General features: G+C 42.9%; 1 protein-coding gene across 1 annotated transcript in view; it reads right to left on the bottom strand.

Moving 5' to 3' along the window:
• Positions 1 to 22,337, bottom strand: part of GNAI2 (G protein subunit alpha i2) — a 465,915-nt gene that overhangs the window by 111,165 nt on the left and 332,413 nt on the right. The window contains exon 4 of the mRNA XM_078661258.1: positions 13,702 to 13,862. Within this exon, the coding sequence (XP_078517384.1) occupies positions 13,702 to 13,862 (161 nt within the window). The remainder of the gene's footprint in view (positions 1 to 13,701; positions 13,863 to 22,337) is intronic.

Raw genomic sequence — 22,337 nt, 5'->3', positions numbered from 1 at the left:
CATATATATTGTGCTTTATTGGCAAAAAACTCAAATGAACAAAAGGATGCCGGGTATTTGAATAAATGCCTTTATTGTATTAAAATATATTATATAAATAAAATAAAAATGAAAAAAAAAATACAGCATGGTATTTATTATTGTGCTCAAGATTTTCGTATGTTTTATACCATAAATGTATGTATTCATTTATGTCTTGTAGTTGGATAAAATAACTGAATAAAAACTATGATTACAAAAATTACGTTTTATCCAGATTGGTAAAAAAACACACAAAAGTATGCAAAGATTTTGTTGCGAGTGTTTGTATGTAGGTATGTTTGAGTGTCTGCACGATTTGTGCACAACATACGAGAAAGCAAATAAAAGTGTGTGTACCCGCGTGTGTGTATGTATGCGTGCGTGAGAGACCACGTGAAAGCGTTTGTGTGATCAACCTGTGTTCACATGGGTGTTGTGTGAGACAGGCTGGAAGAGAAGAAAGACCAAAAGTGAAAACAAAACAGGAAATTGAATGCATGAGAGGGGAGAGAGAGAGAGAGTGAAAGAAAGTGAAAGCAAAACAAAGTAGACGAAACAATAGGAAGAGGGAGCACTAAATAAAGAAATACGAGAAATAAGGCAATGAAAAAGGGATTAGAAAGAAACGTACGCGTCTATGAGCAAGTGAAACATAGGAAGGAAAGATCTACGAGAAAGGAGAGGGAGAGAGGAGATGAAAGAACGATGAAATGGGAGAGAAAAGGATATAGAAATAACAGGAGATGAGAAAGGAGGATAGAGGAAGCGAAAGAAGGGAGGAATGCATGCGTATGAGTGCGCGCGCGTGAGAGAGGGTGAATTGGCAAGGTAGTGAGACTTGGGGCATCTGCAGACACACGACAACTGTGATCATCTATTTTAAAGAAAGCGCGGACTCTGCTTTGGCTTGATAACGGCCTGCACAAACACACATGTGCCTTAGAGGTCAACAAACTGGGAAGGGCACCCTGCTCCGAAATCGTCAAGATGATAAAACGGAATTGGCAACGGGTTTTATTAATTTAAATAAGTCTTTGGTAAAGCGCTGTGCCTTGACTGCAAAGACAACAAACCCGACCATAAACTAACCAAAGAGTTCAGCCAAACGGGGTGAAAAACCCTTACCGGCAGTCTGATCACAGGCCCAGAAAAGCACTAGTCAATAAAAATGCTTATTAAAGATTCTTTGCTGGTGTCCAGTGCAGTGCTCCTCTTGCCTAAGCTTATCTTTCCCTCACACGAGGCGAAAGGGCAGCGGAGTGCCATCTACATGTCCTGTCTTAGAAGCAGAAGAGCATGAGCTGTCCCTTATTACTCACTGTGCCAGGAATGTGCTGTGGGAGGGTAAGACGCTACTACCATGAGCACTGGTTTATTTTGGTGAGACACATGCTGCTCCGGTATATGCCGGGGACTGTAGTTGCGAGACTTGCTCCCTACTGATTTCTGAAGGTGGGTAAACTACAAGACCCATTAACGATGAAGTAAGGGTTCGGCTTTACTCCTGCGTGCGATAGGAGGCCTGGGGAAGATGATGAGGTCGAGAAGGCGGTTCCGGAAGCCCTCAACTAGTTCAGCTGCATGTCATAGTTAGTGCAGCTCTGTTTTTGCCTCAAACTACTCATATGGAAAACCCTATTGGTATCGTGGGTGGAGGCCCTGCGGACACGCGTGGAAGGAAAGGCGCCAACTCACACTTAATTGCTGTATCCGCACACAGCACCTTATCACAGACAGTGGCAGTTCTTTGCTGTTCTGTGCCGCCGCCTCCCCCTCTTGGGGCAGGCACCATAGGCAATGGGGAACAAGGTAACGTGCGCTGTGACTGGCGAGTGGATAAAGAGTGCGCGGTAATCTGGGCAGCGGAATGTCCCCGGCTCCCACAATGGGGGCGCTCCACGGCCATTTCCCGCATGCTGCTGATCGCATTGCAGGGTCGATGCAGTTATGAAACGATAATCAGTGTTATTAGACGCGGCTGCCGCGAGCCCCTGACGCGACGCAGGAAGAAGCAAATGTGTAAAATGCGCCAGTGCCATTTAACCAAGTCTACGGCCCTCCCCCTCTACGAGTGCTTCTGGTTAAAGCGAAAGTTCAAAAGCAGAAAAAAACGTGCCCAGACAACTTTCCTTTCCGACTGCGTGCTCTATTAAAAATAACAAGCCGTGAGCGTGCACATCCCGAAACCGGAAGTTCGGGAGCGTCACGCTTGACGTCGGGCGGGACTTCCCAGTGGTGACGCGGGGCTGCAGAAGTCAGGAGTGGCGCCGATGCGGTGAGTGGGGCTAAGTTGTACTGGGGGTGGGGGTGGGGGGGGGAGGGGGGTGTGTGTGTGTTTGTGTGTGTGCTCGTGTGTGTGCATGAGGCTTGCAAGGGAGACAGGAGATGGGCACAGCAAGCGCGTGTTCAAGCGCGCGACCTGATCAGATTCCAGAATGCTGCGCGTGCCCATCTCCTGTCTCCTGGGAAGCAGAGCCGGTGACTATAGGTCTCGCAGGCGAGACAGTGCTTTCGCGCTGTAATCGCCAGGTGTGAGACCTAAAAACCACCAAACAGAACTCGTGGCCTCATCCCACCAAAATGTTGTTTTGGCATTTTAGATGGGTGATCATACATACCAATATTGCATCAATTATACAATTCTTTCCATTACCTTTCCTTCAGTGAAACATGAAAGGATTGCAGGTAAAACTCATCCATTGTGTCAAGACTGTGCACTGGGTAAAGGATGCTATGCTTTAAGTATTCTTACAGCTCCAACCCTCAAGGGGTCGCCATGCATTTTTTTCTCTGATGAGGAATGCAGCAGCAGTGAGGCGGGACTAATCAAAAGAAAATCTAGGTGGGAAAGGGGAGTGACAGTCACTGTTTTAGAAAGGACTACTGCGCACAGGAGAGGACCAGAAGAGCCTGTGATGAATGGACGGACAGTGTGCAAACGAAGAGAGACACAAGGCTGCATGTGATGAACGGAGGGAAATACTGAGTACAGGAGGGACAGACTGGATGTGCTTAACGCAGCAGTAAGGTAGGAGGGGAGGCAGGTGAATGAACACACTGGCAAAGTGGAGAGAATGTGGCCAAGAGGCTAGAGCGGTTGACCTCGAAGCTGGGTAATGGCGTTCGAGTCTCGGCAGGGACGCTCAACATCCTGTGATTCTGGGCAAATTACTTAATCTCCCTGCACCTAACAAAATGAGTGTGTCCGTCTGCAACTCAACTGGTGCTTATGTAAAGCTCTCGGATAGCTTTGAGTCAAGTTTGCGCTATAAAAAAAAAAAAAAAGTGAGTCCAAAGATGAACGCCTCAGCCGAAAGAACATATGCCCCATTTCCTGGAAGTTGGTCTACATTTGCTCTTGGTAGGGGCAAAGCCATCCGTTGTGCTCTTGGTGCCAGAGGCATGCACCATAATGTCCAAGACCAACCCTGCAGACAGGTTGGAAGGAGACAGAGAATGAAACCAAGAGGCAGGTGAATGAGGAAGTGTAGTAAGAGCCAATGGTTAAAAGTAGAAAATTTGAGTTGAGGAGAAAATACAGGCAGCTTTCAGAGTACACAGTAAGTCTGTGCTTGCATTTCAATTAAGGGAAGACCTGGCTGGAAGTTCGGGACGGACTGATGCCATTGGAGCAGGGTCAAGCGTGATTTGCATATGACTGGGAAAAAGAACGATGGGTTGTAATGCTACCCTGAACGATTAGAATTATTGCAAGTATCACCAAGGGACAAGTTAGGGGTACTGTGCTGGGGCGGAGACACAGGGCACTTTTGTGGACCACCTCTCCTGTGGAAACGAGGACCTAATGTATGAAAAATGCAGCAGCTCCATCTGCTGCAGATGAATTACACTCTAGGGCAGGATTTACTCCACGTGGGCCAGCCAACATGATTATCAGGATACCAATATCGGATACATTTCCATTCAGTTAAGTTATATAGTATAGTGGCTATCATGAAAATCTGGCATGGATCGGGCACTTGTGGACCAAATTTGGACATCCCATCTCAGGGAAACTGCAGCAAACCTCGAGGTATTGAATTGTTTCCCTCAACCGTCAGCATCCTAGCTAAGCTTTAAAACCTATAAACCAGTGTATGTGGAAATATAAGGTCCCTAAAAGATCAAAAAGAGTGGTTAACCCTTATTTTTCCAGAGGTTTCTACAAAGGAGAGGGCACAACACTCGCTCTCGAGAGGTCTCACACATTAACTGTCAGAACATGTTCTAAGATGTTGGAAACCACAATGACTTCAAAAACGAGTACCAGTAAACCTTACATGGGGTAGCTGATTGTAATAATAAAAATAAAAAAAAATACAACATGTTCAGGCGTTAATGAAAGAAAGCTTTGCAAGCACATATCAACTTCCATACTGCAAAAGGCTTCAGTGTCACGTATATGAGCAATGCGGTCTTTCCACAATGCCCCACGTAAAGGGCGTTATGACATTGGCGACCAACACAATTCCTTAGGAGTTTGACCTTAAGGGCCAGCATTGCAGTAATATTGACCATGAGTGTAGGCGATGATGCCTCAATGCAAGCTGATCGACGAATACAGCAGTGGACATTGTTTCGGACATACACAGTAAAAACACTACAAGCAAACACCAACAACCACCACCACTTCTTCCAACTAAACCCCATGCCAGTTTCACTTTAGACAGAGAAGAAGACCAGTAAATAAGTCAACCACCTTGCATTTTATTCGCAAACAGTCCTGAGTTAGCAAGCACCTTGTCTAAATTTCTAAAAACATATCTGCAGCTCCATTGGGCTGCAGGGAGAAGGGACTTGCTAATTAAAGAATTTCCCAGCCAAACTCTCCCCTCCAGTGGCAATTAGCATATATTAGAAGCAGGACCGTAGCCAAGAGTATTTATTTACAGGGCATGTCACACAGTAATGAGAACATGAAGAAAAGGATCAGACGGGGAGGGGCGGGGAACGAACGCAGTTTGATTACCTTACGTTAAAAAAATATAAAAAATGTTGCAGTACACTTTGATGTGTGTTGGGATGGGTGTGTGTTGCAATAATGCAATCGCATAGCTGATATGTGGCTATGTCTTTTGAGACTAACACTTAAAGCCAGTCCTGGCGTTATAGCCAGGAGCACTGTGCATTCTAGTGTTGCAATAATGCAATCGCATAGCTGATACGTGGCTATGTCTTTTGAGACTAACACTTACAGCCAGTCCTGGCGTTATAGCCAGGAGCACTGTGCATTCTAGTCTATGTAGTTCCATGGTGGGGACTGGCCATTAACCCTACCAGTTACCTAAGAAGGGTAAACCCCAAAAAAGTCTCTGGGACCTGGGTAAAGGGCAGTACATAGGAATAAAAAAACAGATTGGTAGGGTTAATGTACATAGGAACAATGGTCCCAGAAAACGATGATACAATACGGCGGGGTCTTCATCAGGACTAAGGTGGGAGGGGATGATAAGTCGCCTCAGATGGGAGGCTGACGATATGTAGGGGCACGTGTGGCTCCTTGTTCGTGAGAGCGGAAAAGCAGCACTATAGGGGTGGTTGTCTCTGTGTAATACCGGGTTAGTCGGCTGTCAATGACATTTAGAGTAATCTTCGAAAAAATTGCGGGCCAGAACCTTCAGGTTTCCTACAAGCCGCTGCTCTGTTGGGGTAACTCCTTGTGGTTGTTCGGCTCACGCCTCCCATCGGAGGCGACTTATGATCCCCTCCCCTCCTCTACCCTCATACCTCAGTCCTGATGAAGACCCCGCCGTAAGGAATGTAACAGCCTACTGATCTATTGGGGTCGAAACGTCGACATTTTACAATCAAGCCAGTTTGAACAACAGAGATTTTGTACTGTGTCAATGTATGAAACCATGGCTACATAAATTTGCTTTGGTATAAACTGTGGCTAATAGGCTCGAAGAAATTAGCCACGTGTTTTCCGAGTGAAATACTGTTTTGATGCACACTACACTTTTGCAGTCACTATCCTACCCTCACGTGAATCACAATCACCCCACCCTGCCCTTCCCTATTATACCTACCTAGGGACATCACTGTTTGTAATGATATGTAAACATTGTCACTAACTCACCAATGCTCAGTGTGAATTAAACACTGCGAGCAACAAATACCTTGTGACTCAGTTTTGAATTTGTATTTATGTTGTGATTTTTATATTGTATCATCGTTTTCTGGGACCATTGTTCCTATGTACATTAACCCTACCAGGCAATTTTTTTATTTGGTCTGCTACATTAAAGACATTTAGAGCCAGCAGTTTTAGGGTGTGATCACATTCCTCCTAATTAGTTTCAGTGAAGATGAACATGTTTCTTAACCTATATTGAGCAGTACACCTCTGGTAATGTAACTTGTCCCTCCCAGTCTACCATGTAAATAAATGCTGACCACTCACAGGCACTTTAACAAAGCTCATGCTGTCAGGGTGCAGGACCGTGCAAGGGACATACCGATAGGCTGCTTGAAACACACAAGCCAACTCGTGACTGGTCGATTAGAAATGGGACACAATTTTGCAGGGTAATTCTGCCCATCTTAACCTTGGAGTTAATACCAGTGGATTTGTATCTTCAGGGGAAGAGAGAAATCTTTCCATTGTGAGTTGGACACAGAGGATTCGCCTATATATGGGAAGTGATTGCGGAACAGTGCACCCAGTAACTAATTTCTCACCTTGCCCCTTTTTTCTCTCTCCCTACTTTCTCTCTAAGAAAGTAGCGGCAAAATTAAAAATAAACCCCATTCTTTCCTCCTTTCTCTCAGAGCTTCTTAGTTTTAGTGCTACTTCAAGACTTGCAGCACCCCTTCTTTCACAGGGCACTCACCACCCCCCAGCTGTCACTCGGCTCACTTACTGCTGCCAGTTTCAGATGCAAATACATATTTCTTTGAATCACATTTAAAAGGTTGAGCTGAACTTAGCACATTTGCTTGCCTCATAAGGGTAAATTAGTTCAATATCACTTCAATTTTCAGTATTCCAAGTGCCCCAAGGGACAGCGGAGTGCTTTATGTACCACAAAACAAAAGCCAAAGTGATCCTTAGTATTAAACAGGGACAAGGGTTTACAAGCTTTAAAATATGAGATCATATTAAAATCAATTTGTTCTAAGCTACACTTTTTCAGACTCATTGTTCCAGATAGGAGTGATGCGGAGTGCAGCATTAAAATATCCGGTGAGATTTAGGGAAGGAACAGTATTTGCAAAGGGACAGGGTTAGAAACAGTTCCCACATGCTAGGTACCAGGGCTGGCTCAAGCACTGGTGGCATCCGGGGCGACAATCGCTTTTGGCGCCCTCCACACCCTATGACCGCCTCCTAGGATTCTCTCACTACCGCCGGGCAAAAGGGCCCCTCATCTCTCCAATCATAAGATATTGCTAAACACAGCAACCTCCCCCCCTTCCCCCGGACGTCAGCGCCCACTGTGGCTGCACCGGTTGCACTGCCCTAAAGCCAGCCCGCTAGGTACAGTCTGGTGAGGGATCAGATTGCCATATTCCAAGTAGCTATTTCTAAACAGCTTTCTTTCAGGGGCTGAGTGGGTGGGTATTGCTGGTTACTAACATTTTGTGAGGTTGTGAGCCTCATGGCAACCTGGCCAGAGCCAAACAAAATTCGGACTATAGCCATGGTTTTAGCATCTCTGTGGAAGGACAAAAAGAAAAATGCAGCCACCAGAGCAGCGTTTGCTGTTTCAGTGCAGGAATAGCATCGGATGGCCGAGGGTGCTACAAGTCAGAGTTGAGACGCGTGTCAGGGTTTAACGCGGATGTCACTTCTGGAGTAGGAGCAGGCCTGCAGATTAGAACCTAGGAGCACTGGTTGGTAGACTTGTGACTGGCTGATGCCTTTCACCTAGTAACATCTAATTGGAAACATGCTCACAATGTTATTTTCCAATCCTGGTGGTATGCTGTAGGTTTTAACCATAGACCAGATACTAATTATGTTTCTCCCATTTCTTTAGCTATGAAAAGAGATCTTTTATGGCTCCTAGTTACTTATTTTTTGTCCCAGTCTAGTTTATGTGCAAGTAAAGGCATTTGTATTCCTGCTGAAGCACAAAAACCACCTTATACCAGTATGTACAATACCTCTCTGTCTTTACCCACAGATTTACCTTTGTATTTGTATAATGTTTTAATCTTTATATGTCTACATTTTACTACTTCGGTCTTTCCCATCCACCTTATACATCCCTTAATGGTATTATTCATTATAATTGCTTCACAACGTACGATGTAAGTTTCATTCATATCTTCATGCCTTTAGGTAGTTCTATTCTACACTATACAATATATTTCAAATTGTAGAATGTTGTATTTCGTTATTATTTCTTTTATCACTATCAACTGCTGTTAAGTATTCTAAATAAACTCAAACTTTAAAAAAAGAACTATGAAACAACTCTGTGCAGTCCCTAATGAAATGGCAGGAGCTGCTGGAAAGTGTAGAATTGAGGGTCATAAGAGCTGTTAAATTGTCTGAATGGGTGGCATGGTGAACCCTAGGTCTGAGGCAGAGCTGTGGCTCAGTCATGCAATATCAGGACTTCTATTGGGAGAGCTATGAGCATCAGAAGGTTTTTTAATACTGGATAGAATGAGTGCAACGCAAGTCACGAGTGAGGTGCATTGCAGAGCTGGGCATGAGTTTGTGTTCTGCTCTAGGGCAGGATAGAGGGCACCGGCATAGCTCCGGGTGAGCCTACATGTAGGATTCGCACGGGGGCTGCAGGAAAGGATTAAGGTGCACAGACAGAGCTGGGGGTGAGTCCCTGTGTAAGAATACCAGGGAGCTCAAGGGCAGGAATGATGTGCACTGGGAGAGCTGCGAGGCTCAGTGCAGTAATCGCAGGGAGCTTGTAGAGCAGGACTGAGGTGCACTGGGAGAGCTGTGTGAGATTCTCAGTGGACAGGCAGCAGGGGCTCCTCCAGGTTGAGATAGATTGAGGTGCACCATCAGAGCTGGGTGCGAGGATCACAGTCTTTAGTATCAATTAGTGCTGCAGGACAGGGCCAAGGTGCACTTTCAAAGCTGTGGGTGGGTTCCAGGCTTGACCAAAGGTTATGGTGCATTTCAGAATGGAGGTTCATTGAAGGAGCTGTGCATGCTGCAGAGCAGGAGCAGCAGTGCAGGATTAGACGGGTCTGCTGAAGAACAGGACTAAGGTGCACTGGCCGGACTAACACTTCAACCAATAAATCATCCACCTGATGCTAGATAGCTTTATGTGCTGCAGCTTCTGGGGGATTAGCGCCTAGACACCCCAGGGTATTAGTTGCGCTCTATAAATCTTTGCGCACTGTAGTCCAGGGGAGGAGTCACCTATCTCGTGATACTTCGAAGACTCTTCCAGGACAACAAGGTGCAAACATCCGGACCCAACACTAGGCGGCGATCTATGCTAAGATATGAATTCAGCAGCCCACATGCCTCGAACATCTTATTTTCAATTTTTTCATTTCATGGGTGCTTAAGTGCTGGATTTCCAGGGTTCGCTACAGTACGGAGTTAAGGTGCACTAGATGAGCAGTGTGGGTCACAGTGCCGTTTGTGCTGCCGGTCATGTTTGGGGTGCACTATCCCAGTTGATTATGCTGGAGAACAGGGGCACAGCAAGTACAGTTTCGAGGAGCTTTGGCTGACATGTTTGTTAGTCTCAGTGGAGGACCTCCAGGGTGTGCTGAAGTGCACTGCCATAGTCGTGTGTGCCACACTGTAGGATTGCCAGAGTTTGTTGTAGGGCAAAGTTGAGGTGCACCATTAGCGCTGTGTGTCACAATGCTGATGCAGGGGTCGATACTGATGTACAGCACTGAGTGAGGTACATCGGCAGAGCTGTATGAGCACCTGAGTGCAAAAGCAGCCTAGTGTGCTTCAGGTAAGGACTGAAGTACACTAGAAGAGCTGCTAGTGGGCCCCAGCCTGGAGTAGCAGGTGGTGCCACAGGCCATTATGGGCGTACGTTTGAGAATAGGAGGAACTGGGTGCGCCGAAAGTATGGTTTTGAGGCCCTTTGGCAGAGCTGCATGTTATTTGCATAACAAGATTAGCAGGGTATGCTACGTTGCAGAACCAGGTTGAGGTGCATTGGCAGAGCTGTGCCATCACTTGTCCTCTTGAATTCCCTTTGTCTACCTCAACCATACCTCAGCCCTCTGCTCTCCCACTCTGCGCTCCACTCTCCACTCCATTTCATTTCATCCGGCGTGCTTTCCCTTAATCGTCTCCGCTTTTGCCCTCCACTCCTTCCCCTCGCCATTCACTTCCTGCTCTCCCTTCTTATCTTCCCCACCTCCTTTCACACACCATAGATCGTTCTGTACCTTCTCCTGTTCTTTCTCCACCTCTTCCCTCTCCCCTTGCTGCTGTACAGGCCTGGTTCAAATTGCATGGGCAGGGTACCAGCAACAGTGTCCCGACACTTCGAAGCAATTGCACTGTTCTGAGAACTAACTGTTAATGTGAGGCCAATAAGCTTAAGAGGCAAATGCAAAAACATTCGTCCTAAGTGGAAGGGTTATGCCCAGAAGGGTCCCATGCTCGCTACACCACCGGGCTCAAGCTAGCCTGGCTGATGAGGGGTGATAGCCCAAAAAAGGTCCCAGGATGCTTGATTCTGGTCCAAGGAGGACCTGGCCTGGCAGTTCGGGCTGGACTGGGGAGCACGGGCAAGAGTGATTTGCATATGGCTGGGTCCAAACTAATGGTGGGCAAAAAAACGATGGATTTATCCCAGAACTGTGACTGGAGGTGAATGTTTGATTTGTTCAGCATTTCGTCCACCATCTGCTTGTGCTTTAATTATAGTAGGAGGGGCAACGCCAAATGAGGGCTGGCTGGACCCCGGTGGGTGCATTTTAAAGCAGGATAATTTGGAGAAGAACCAGGATATAAAATATTATAGCATCAGATTAATAATGTAGAGAATGTCTGCCATGTGAAAGAGAGACCGAGAGCTTATGCTTGAAGTATTAAGTTTCAGATATATAATGCTATACAACCATATAAACTATACCTTTATCTAGGACGTGAACAAATCCTAAATCACTTAGATCACACCTATGTTGTTAAATATGCTACTGTGTGCAAAGATGAAAGTCCCCGGCAGGTCCATGAAGGTGTGTCATTGTGCCAGGTTTCCTTTGCCCCTGAAGCATCCAATCTTTTAGCTAAGTTTGTGGTCCCAGGATACAGTGGATATCTCAAACTGCAAATAGGCGTGCCTTCAGGTCAGCCCTATGGTGTACCCCCTGAGATGAGAGATCCTCAGTTGGTCTCCCTGCTGTGAAGTCTCAAGGGGTTAGGCCCTCCTTGTTCCTCTCTGCACAAACCCAGACTGGTGGCCACATATTGGTTGTTTTTTGAAGTTGAGGTTGCACCTACGCGAGCTGTCAACTGGCTTTCCTGTGTAAATGACGTCCAGAGAATTGGTATGGGGCAACCCCTTATATGTTTATTTTTTTTGCTTATTTGTGATGTTCTCAAATTCTTAGTTTATGCAATAACTGGGTATTGCAACAATTAATGGGTACAAAATGCTTTGTGACCACTTCCAGGGCACCGGTTGTTAGGACCATCTATAGCCGTTCGTCAGCATTCACTTTTGATAGAATGCCGATTGCACGATAACAGACAGATGTTGTCCACAAAGGACCGCTCCATCCCCCATTTCATCCTCTGTAGTTCTTTGCTTTCATGGCTGTGCAAGGGAGGAATGCAGTTTCAGAACAGTCTCATGGAAGATACTCCTAGTCATCAGAGGTAGTGACCAGTGTATGGTATTTTAGGGAGAGAGGGCTGCCCAACGGATTGACTGTCAATGGGACTTGCCCAACTGCCTCAGTTACAACTTGAGGACCTCATGGTTCATGGACCATGTTGCTGCTTCTAGAACACTGAACGGAGTGCTGCCAACAGCATCCTGACTACAAACAAGCCTTAACGCCTCCGCTAAATATCCGATGGCCTGCCCTATTGCTGCTGAATCTACCCGATTGGAAGCCCCCATAATTTATTATAACCTGGATTTAACTGACCTACTGATGTCATAGTTATTCAGTACTCACTTGGCTTGCCTGCTAGCTGGAACTTCAGAGTATCCTGAGGGAAACCCTTTGGGCTTTCCGTAAGCATTTGTTTCAGTAACAGTAAGCGAGATAGTGGTCATTCCTAACAATTATCAAGGTTGGGGACACCCTTCTCCCCGACACCCGTGTGAAAAGTCACTTACCACATGGACTCCCTTGGTAGCATGCATTCGTCTTGGTAAACTATGTACATGGTTTACTGTGGATATGTTGTATTATTTCTATTATCTGGCTAATGATTTGTACTGTAAACGACAAATCTGATCAGAACTCACTATAATTGCCGCAAGGGTAATAATGTCGTAGTGTACTTAGCCTCACCCTATTCCCTGCCTCGAGAGTTCGTAAATGGGTCTACGCCCTGAAATGGGGTCTCTGTGGCATGTCAACTTAATTTGGATTTGCCACAGTAGCCATATAACCCACCATCTGCTGAATACTTTGCACATTCCAATAAAATAATAAATCTAGCTCCAATAGATCAAAAGATACTAAAACACCCGAAAAAGACCTCCATGAGGTTGACATACATGTTCCACAAATGAACCGGTCACTTTTTAGCTCTTGACTGCTGGTTTCAGGCATTAAAGAGCAGAATTCTGCCCATGTGGTGGTAATATCACTAATCAATGAAGGGGAAGGCTTTTGACAGCACTTGGAAATAAAAACTAACATTTAAATGTCATTAAATCAGGATTATTTGTCATGAGAATGTATTTTTACATTTCATCCAAATTCATGTTTTCATCACAGATATTCTGAAAACTGAAGACATTTCATCGGAGCATCCACAGTTTGGAAGAATGCCAAGGAATTTTGCATCTCTTTTCAAGATATTATGCCATAAATCTTAGAGTACCACCTAGTGAGACACTAACATTATAAATATATTATAGTAAACACGGCCCTGCTGGAATGGTTCTTTCTGAAAAAATTGCATTCAGAAGCCTTATGGCATGAATACAGCGTAAGCTCAAAGTAGAAGACGAGGTTTAAAACATAACTGGAATACACAAAATAAAGGAGATAAACCATTTATTAGAAGAAGCATGCTTATGCAGGCTTCATTTCTGTTAAATGCAGCAACGTTTGTATTTTACACAAACTATTTGACTCTTAAAGGGAGAGAAATAAGTTAGTAAAATAGTGTTCTGTGCTTCTATTAGGATAATTTCAATCACTGTTGGAGAATAACAAATCAACAGAATCTGGTGAATACACAGGTTACCTTACGAAGGACCTATTTTCTATAACAGTAGGATCCCTTTTGTAGCAGGGAGTATTGAAATGTAAAAATAGGTACTATCACAGAATTTGCTGCACAATGTTCTCACCTTTACCACATAACCTGGTCTTCCTTTACCTAATAATTCATGTGTCCCTGCCTGCTACCGGCTGAAGATAACACCAATGTCTTACAGGGAATCAGTACAGTGAGTATGCTTACAGGTAAGAACAGAACACATGTATGTCTTTGGCTGCGCCTTTGGTGCATAAGTAAGTCCACAAGTCTGATCTTGTCCATAAAGTGGAGATAAGGTACTGGAAAGAAGAGCTAAAGAGGCTACTCACTATGCAGCAGAGTCATTGAGCTGGTACTCTCTGGAGCGGTTGAAGCAGACCTGGACTCCGCTGTCTGCCCACAGTCGCCTGATCACGTTGGAGAGGTCGTCGGGCATGATTCCCTGTTCCTCTGCAGTGCTTGCCAGTGCGAACAGCTGCCGTGCGTCATCCTATCGAAGAAGGAGGCAAATTTAAGCAATGATTATCAAACCACATTTCTGGGTGACAACACTTTTTGCTTATTAACTCCCAAAAATTTAGTCAGGGGCTGTTGGAGATGACCAACATTTGCCCTGGAGAGCGTAACTAACCTAGTTGTACATTTTAAAAACTAACCCAGATGGCCCCATGAACAAGTTAGCACCTAGTTGTGCCTTACACATAGCAAGGCACTGCATATATCAACCATAAACAAACAAAATCACAAAAACCACAAACAACCGTATGGAGAGCCAGTGTTACCGTACAGATTACTATGTAAAGTGAAATTTGCTAATAGCTAATGCGGTTCCATAAATCATTTCACAGGTTCAATCCCGACACCTTGAGAATTGTCAAGATCAAAGTTGAAAAGTCTAAAGTGTGGAGTTCATTTTTTAGGAAAGAAGACGGACTCCTGTAAAAAGGGATCAAGTCTGTCCTTGTTCGGATAGGAGATAACCGTATCAAATATAGAAAGTACAAGCCATTGACATGATAACCTAAATGCATTTTAAGTTGATGACAAATATCTAAACTGGTGTCGTTGCTATGTGTTGTTGCTTTAGGAGCTGATCAAAAGGAATGCTGACGGATCTTCTAAAAGTGAGAAGAAATCCATAATTTGAAGATATGTGCCACATGGCCTACAGACTGCAGTAGGGATAATTTACTATACAATGACCTACCAAAACTGTTGGGAAGGGTCTGAGAGTGATAAAAAGGGATTGACAGTGAAATGTGCAAAGTGAAATGCAACCCATGTTCACAAGGTAAAGCATTCACACACAGAACAGCTGCATGAATATCTTTATAGTCCATATCGGTCTCCAAAGATTGGGAAGGAAGCATGGATGGTAAAAACATTTCATTTATTTTATTTATGGAAGGTTGGATAGCAAAGCAAAGGTCTTCCTGGAATCACAGTTCATGGTGTGAATGATGGCCATGTGAGGTCAAGCCATCCTTTAGGGAGCACAGTGTAATTAACAATGAATTCTTCTCAGTGAAGCTGTTTAAACCTGTAAAGAGGCCTAAACTAAAAGAAGCGTTGGAGATTGGTGATATTTTAATTTTAAATATTTCCACTGGGTTAACTGTAGCATTTTTGTTAGAACATCCAAAAAGACAATCCCAAACTTTAAAATATTAGCACGGTTTCCTTTTCTATACAATTCAAAGCAATTTTGAGGACTTCAATTTTCTCCAGATTTCAGCCTGTTGTACTGCTTTCAAGTTACCAGAAGCTCGGTAGCATACCAATCGACCAAAAAGAGTAACTGATCCACTTCCCAATGAGGAACAAATACAATTGCCTCATCTTTCTCATCATCGCCTCAATGTAACATTGATTTAGACTGCCTGACCTTCATGAGTCAAAGGAAGAAGAGATGTCTTTGCTTAAATTGAGAAAACATGTCATCTACTGTCTCACGGATGTCAACTTTGTCAGAAGACATACAGTAATTTCCTGTGCTTTCCATCTCATTATAGCCTTATAGCCCGCCGTAAGGGGCTATACCCGCTATTAAAGGCCCTCTCCAGCGTTAAAGGCCCCGAGCCGAAGGCGAGGGCCTTTAACAAGGGAGAGGGACTTTAATAGCGGTATAGCCCATCTACGAAGGGCTATAAGGCTATTAGAACATTCTGCCACTAGAGGACAGAATGTTCTAACAAAAAAAAACAAAGCCTTTTGGGAGCGTGAGGGGATTGGAATCCCCTCAGGCTCCCTGAACCCTTTGTTCACAGCCAGAGCTGTGAACAAAGAAACATTGGAATGTTGGAGCGCCAGGCTTATACCAGCCATTATAAGCCCAGAGCACTCCATTGTTTTCAATGGAGCTCCCAACATTCCAATGTTCTAATTCAGGTTATATGATTTTCTGTGATTGCATTGTTTGGCCAAAGGCCATGTGAATGTTTTTTCTGCTGGTGTTATAAGTATGCTAATTAGTACTTGAAACTAAGCTACTTATTATTCAGACCAGTTCACCATGCAAGGCACCAAAAAGCTCTACTGATAGGAGCCACCCCGTTCAGCCGCCTCATAGAACAACGTTAGGGAGCAGGAAGGGGTGTTCATAATTAACCTACCAAATGGAAGTGGCATGAAGATAGAAAGTCTTACATTTTAGAGTGGGCCGTAGATGCCTCTTGTACGGAGGAGTTTTGAACATGGTGGCTTAGACGCATAGACCAGCTCAGGTTCCTAATTGATAGTCTGTGTCCACATGCATTGTGAAGAGAAACTCTGTGATAATACTGTTTGAAGGAAAGTCAATTGAATCACTTGAGTTGCTTTAATGTCGTTTAATACCTGAACCAATTTAAGCAATCTCTAACTAGCTTTACTAGGGAAGAAGAGATGCACCAGCATATAATCCAGCACCTTAAGACACCAAGCTATGTTTGTTAGTTAAATGATCCTAGACCATGTCGTCCTGTTATGGCAAAGCAAAAGTACACAGTTTCTTAAAAAGTGTGCTATCGCCCTGCCTAAATCATATTTTCCTTTTTTTTTACGGTTACTTGTTTACAAAGTACAAACGTAAGCATGCATGTTTAATCTTTAATTTAGGAAAACAACATTCCAAAATCTGAAAATCCGAAAACATCCATAAAGGAAATCAGTCCAATATACAAATCCGGCACATAGAGACACATACAGATTTGGGGAAGCATGACAAAAATGATACACATTTGGTAGGACCATCACAGAAACTTAGAAGGGTATCTGTAGAAACTGATTTAGTTGGGGCATGCTTTATTCTACTGGCTAGCACCGTAGACCATACATGCGTAAACATACCATGTAATTGATAACACAATTAAAGCAGAGTATATTTGCAGTATAAAGGGAAAGTCAATTATTCATTAGCAATAGCTCAGATACTTCTTTATGAATACATCTGTTTGGAAAATAAGGACCACGATGGTAGTTGTCTTAGTGTAGGAAAGCAGTATATTTCCTAGTGACAATTGCAAACTAAATTAATCTTTGATGTTGATTTTGTTACAAAGTACGTACCACGTTCACCACATTTGTAGCAGTCTTAGGGGAGGTCTTTTGGAATTGTTCAATTAGAATCTCATCTTGGTCTATTTAGTGCATGGCTGATTTGATGTTAAATTGTAAGATAATTTTCTCAAAGATTATACATATATATATATATATATATATATATATATATGTATATATATATTTTCACGAATGATCCTGTCGCAGAGGGAACAGCTACAAGTTGGTGCTGGGTTCGGGACCAGGACCGGATCCCGTGAATTATTTTACACGAACAGAAAACCAGCACTCCGCACTTCAGAATTAGATTAAAGGTTTATTTCAGACACTGTTAGAAGCCTACGCGTTTCGAACCAGATGGTTCCTTTTCACGGCAGTGTTAGCAGTTGTCCTACTTCACTTACAATTATATAGCTTTTAATGCTTATCCTGGTGCATTATGGGACATGCAGTTTAGCATTCATTATGCATTGTTATCTACATTTTTTACATTTTTGCATTATTAGTGTTTTAATGCATTTCATGTATATATATATATATATATATATATATATAGGCGTTTTTTGTTACATATTATATATATATATATATATATATATACACATATATATATACACACACGTATATATATATATTCACCATCCATTTAAAAGTATCACGCAGCACTCTCCTGGGGTTTGATTTTCAAATTGCTTTATTCACAAGCCATCTCCTCCATCTACGCGTTTCGAACAACAGGTATATATATCTGTGAGCAAGGACTTTCCTGTCCGAAACGCGTAAGATTTTTAAGCTCTTAAATAAATAACAGTGCCTATATCTGGAGGATTTGTGTGGTCTCTGTTCGCCTCATACACTGTGGAAGTGCATCGACTTCGATTGTTTGGTGCATATATATAGTGGAACATAGTGAAAATAACATAACAACAAACATATACCCACAAATAATTCCCCTGGCAAATATAAATGAGTTTAGTGTATCACAAAAGACATAGCCGCAACAGAAAACAATAAAAACTGCATAAAAAGGTTTTTAATAGCAATTGATTTTTAATAAAAACATCTCATTGATATAATTTATCATAAATTGTATGTTGCTACACTTCTTTTAGGGTGTTTTCTTTTCTCTTTTTCTGTCATCTGGGTTTACACGATAACACGTTTCCTTTTTTTCTTTTCTTTTAATTACTGTCCTTATCAGAGGCTTCTGAATAGGACCTTTTAAACCACATTAAAATCTGTCCAGAAACACACAAGTGGCCCCAACAAAACAATTTCATAGATACTAAACATATGTAAAAGTGAAAATCTATATGGATATTATCTTGCACATGCGAATTTGCACAGAGCTAGAAGAGAAATGAGTCTTTTATATTCAAATGTATATATATTTATTTATTTATATATTTATTATACTCTTTTAAATCTGCTCTAGGGTATTTATACCGTGAAACAATGCACTTTATCGCGAAATTTGCACAGAAAGATGAATTGAATATGTACATATTACTATGTAAATGTGTCTTAAGGTATTTATACCGATATGAAATGTATGCTAATATGCAATGTGGAGCCAAAGATGCTTCTATAGCGAATGTACAGATTTGTTATTACAACTAGAGCACTGTCACTTTAAATTGCATCACTAACAAAAAAGAAAAAAATGCGAATGTTGGTATATAAGAAACCAGGTGACCATTTACTGTGTCATGTGATCAAGGTACGTCAGTACCGAAACGCGTAATGGCCGACTGAGTAGCAGCTAATAAACCAACGATTTTTCTACTAACCTGGGTCTGTGCTCCATGTGTCTCTTCGGGAGAAGAGAGCGCCTGCGTCCTTGCTTGCGAAGTGGAGTGGCGGTAATATTGATGACCGGTGTTCCTTCTCTACCGGTATCACACAGACCCCTCGCCTGAAAACTGGGCTTCTTCCGGAGTGTAAAGGAGGCGTCCGGCAACGGACAAACAAACCCACAAGTTATCTAGGAGGATTGTGAATCTTCAGAGAGGCCCCCCAACGGTGCTATACGTGCTGCAGAAGTTTCTTACGGAGTAAGCGGAGTAGCGGGAAGTCCCGGGTCGGAGGGCGCGAGACGTACCGGCGAAAAGCTGAAGGTAAGAGCCGAAAAAGCACGGCATCGACAAGTTGGGTGGAGAGTGATAGTAAGCAGAGTCACGCGACCGCAGTGTTTGGGATACAACGGACACTCAGAGGCGGTAGTGACTAAGCGGCAACCATTGGTAGATTATTAGAGCTGCTACAATGTCGACAGACACGTTGAGAGATCGAGATCGAGCTCGAGAGGCTAAAGCGGCAGCAATGTTTGATGAAACTGTAACGCTGCAAACAAACACCAAATCCCAGAATGCACCTGGGACATCAAACGCAAAAAGTGATACACTAAAGGAGAAATTTCGGGCACTGGAGAAAATGTGCAAACAGGAGCAAAGCAAATGGTGGGAGGGGAGGTCATTACAAAATTACTTGGATGTAAAACGAGTGCCGAGGGGACTGCGAATCCTCCTGGCTCCGAGTTACGAAACCCCTGACCCAAACATGCTGAAAGAATGGGCGGAAGCCAATCTGGAGTCATCGAGAAAGCTAATGACAATTTTGGTAAAATACGCGGAATTGGACCGCGCAAAATTACAAGAAAAAATAGATGAGCTAAATGAAGAAATAAATAACATGGGACAAACAGAGGAAGCAAATAAACTAAGACAAGAAATGACCAATAGGCTTCAAAAAGAGGAAGAAAAAATAAGAGAGCGCAAAACGTACAAGTATCACCGAGACAAAAATGATTACGAGTGTGGCAGAATTTTCACTTTCGCAAAAAAATATGAAAACATGAAAATCTCAAAATTCAGTGGCATAAGAGGTGCAAAGCAAGTCTCCCGACAAAATATGCAGGGAGGATCATCAACCTCTAGTTTAAGCTCAGCAATTGAAAGTGACTCTGAAGAGATAAGATCTGGACGAGTACCAACAAATATAACAATGGTGGAAGAGCTTGATTTTTTAGTCGAGGAACAGAAACAAATCCTTCGGCCAAAGCGCCAAACATCAAAACCGCCGGGAAAAACAAAAGCCAAAGCCGCAAACGAAGAGAAAGGAGACGAGCAAGGAAAAGGAGAACCGACAAGGAGATATCAAACGCGCAGGTGGAACCGAAAATAGGGTCCCCCAATACAATGATGGCGCCAACAGCAATTACAGTCACGAATCTATCGGACATAACGTTGAATTCTGCTGAACTACAACTTCTGTCCTTGGGGTTGTCCTTTGCCCCGGAAAGTACCTTCGACTACGCGAAAACGCGAATGGATATTTACAAAGGGATCAGGAAACTAAAACTGCGTAAACACCATCTGATAAAAAGCGGTAAAGAAATAATAACACCTGAAACACCTTTTTCAAATGAACAAACTGAAGAAGACCAAATGTTTAATACCCAAGAAAGGCAGTTCATTGAGGAATTGGCGGAAATGGAAACTACACAAACACAAAACGGTGAATCTCTCATTGAGTCAGAAAACCTAACAGAAATAAATACAACTTGTACTACTAATTTTAAACCTCGATCTAAGTTTGTCCCAATAATGCCAAGAGATGGGATAGATATCTACCATGAACAGATCACGAAGGAACTGAAAGATCTTAATATGGCTATAAACAAACCAAAAAACAGGAAGAAAAGAAATATGGAAAAAAGATACAAACAATTGATGAGTAAACTATCTAAAAACAGACAAGTGGTAATAAGGAATGCAGATAAAGGAGGCAATCTAGTTATCTGGAAGAAAACAGACTACCTACTAGAAGCCCAAAAGCAACTTATGGATCAGGACTGTTACCGCAGATGTGACCCAACTATTTTGAAATTGACAAATGAAAAACTATATGCCAAGTTACTTGCGTGGAAAAGCAAAGGTTTGATAAATAAGGAGGAATTTTTATTTCTAAAAAATATCACCCCAACAACACCGGTGCTATATTTCATTCCAAAGCTTCACAAGAACAAGTCAAACCCGCCTGGCAGGCCGATCATTTCTGCAATAAACAGCCTAACAGAACATATGTCGCAATATATTGACCACTTTCTACAAGAACATGTCCAACATTTACCCTCATATCTGAGGGACACAGGGGACTTCTTGGCTAAAATAAAAGATATAGAGTGGCAATCTGACTTCCTGTTGATAACGATGGACATCACCTCGTTATATACGAGCATCAGCCATAGAGATGGCCTGCGGGCCACGGAATTCTATTTAAATCAAAGAGACATTGCTTACGCAGAACATAGCAAAATGTTATTGGACATGATGGAATTCTGTTTATTTAATAACATCTTTCTCTTCCAACACAACCTGTACCAACAAATAAGAGGCGTAGCTATGGGAGCTAGTTTCTCCCCTAGCTACGCCTGCCTCCATATGGGGTGGTGGGAGGAACTGATTCTCCATCGAAATTTCAACAACACACTGAACGATCATGTAAAATGTTGGTGGAGATATATCGATGATCTGTTTGTTATATGGCAAGGTACCAAATCAGAGGCAGAAATATTCATTGATAAGCTTAACCAAAATGATATTAACTTGAACTTTACTGCAGATATCAGCCCTACAAATGTAACATTCTTAGATGTAGAGGTGTTTATTGAAAATGGTAATCTGGAAACAAAAATACACAGAAAGCCAACAGCTGTAAATTCCATACTGCATGCAACCAGCCATCACCCTAAACACCTTATAGACAGCATACCATACGGTGAAATGCTACGAATTAAACGCATATGTAGCACACCAGAAGAACTCTCCAAAGCACAAGAATCAAGCAAGAACAGATTCTTAGAACGAGGGTACTCTATAAATTGCATTGAAAAGGCAATAACAAAAAGTAACGAGGTAGACAGAGGTGCCCTCTTAGAAACAGCTTTAGCAAAAACAAATACACATGTGTCCAACACAAAGAAACCACAAGATGACGACTTCAGAATGATTGTAAGCTATAACAAACAAAACAAAGAAATTGGTCGAATTATTCGAAAAAATTGGCCATTGGTTAAGAATGACCCGGTATTAGGTCCTCACTTACCAAGCAAACCAACAGTCACTCATAGAAGAGCACCAAACATGAGAGATAGATTAGTAGTCAACAATCCAATAGAAGTCGCCAAGAAGAACTGGTTTAACCAGAGACGAGGTTTCTACAAATGTCAGACGTGTAAAGCTTGCTTGAATGGGGTGAACAAAAAGAGTTTTGCACTAGCATTTGGAAAAGGTGAACAACAGATCAAACATATGCTAACGTGCAAAACGGAATATGTGGTCTACATCCTCGAGTGTCCCTGCAATTTAAGATATGTGGGAAGCACGAAATTGCAGGGACATAAAAGAATATTGCAACATATACGTGC

Source organism: Lissotriton helveticus, chromosome 9 (assembly GCF_964261635.1).
Source record: "Lissotriton helveticus chromosome 9, aLisHel1.1, whole genome shotgun sequence".
NCBI lineage: Eukaryota > Metazoa > Chordata > Amphibia > Caudata > Salamandridae > Lissotriton > Lissotriton helveticus.
This window is presented reverse-complemented; position numbering and strand designations above follow the sequence as displayed.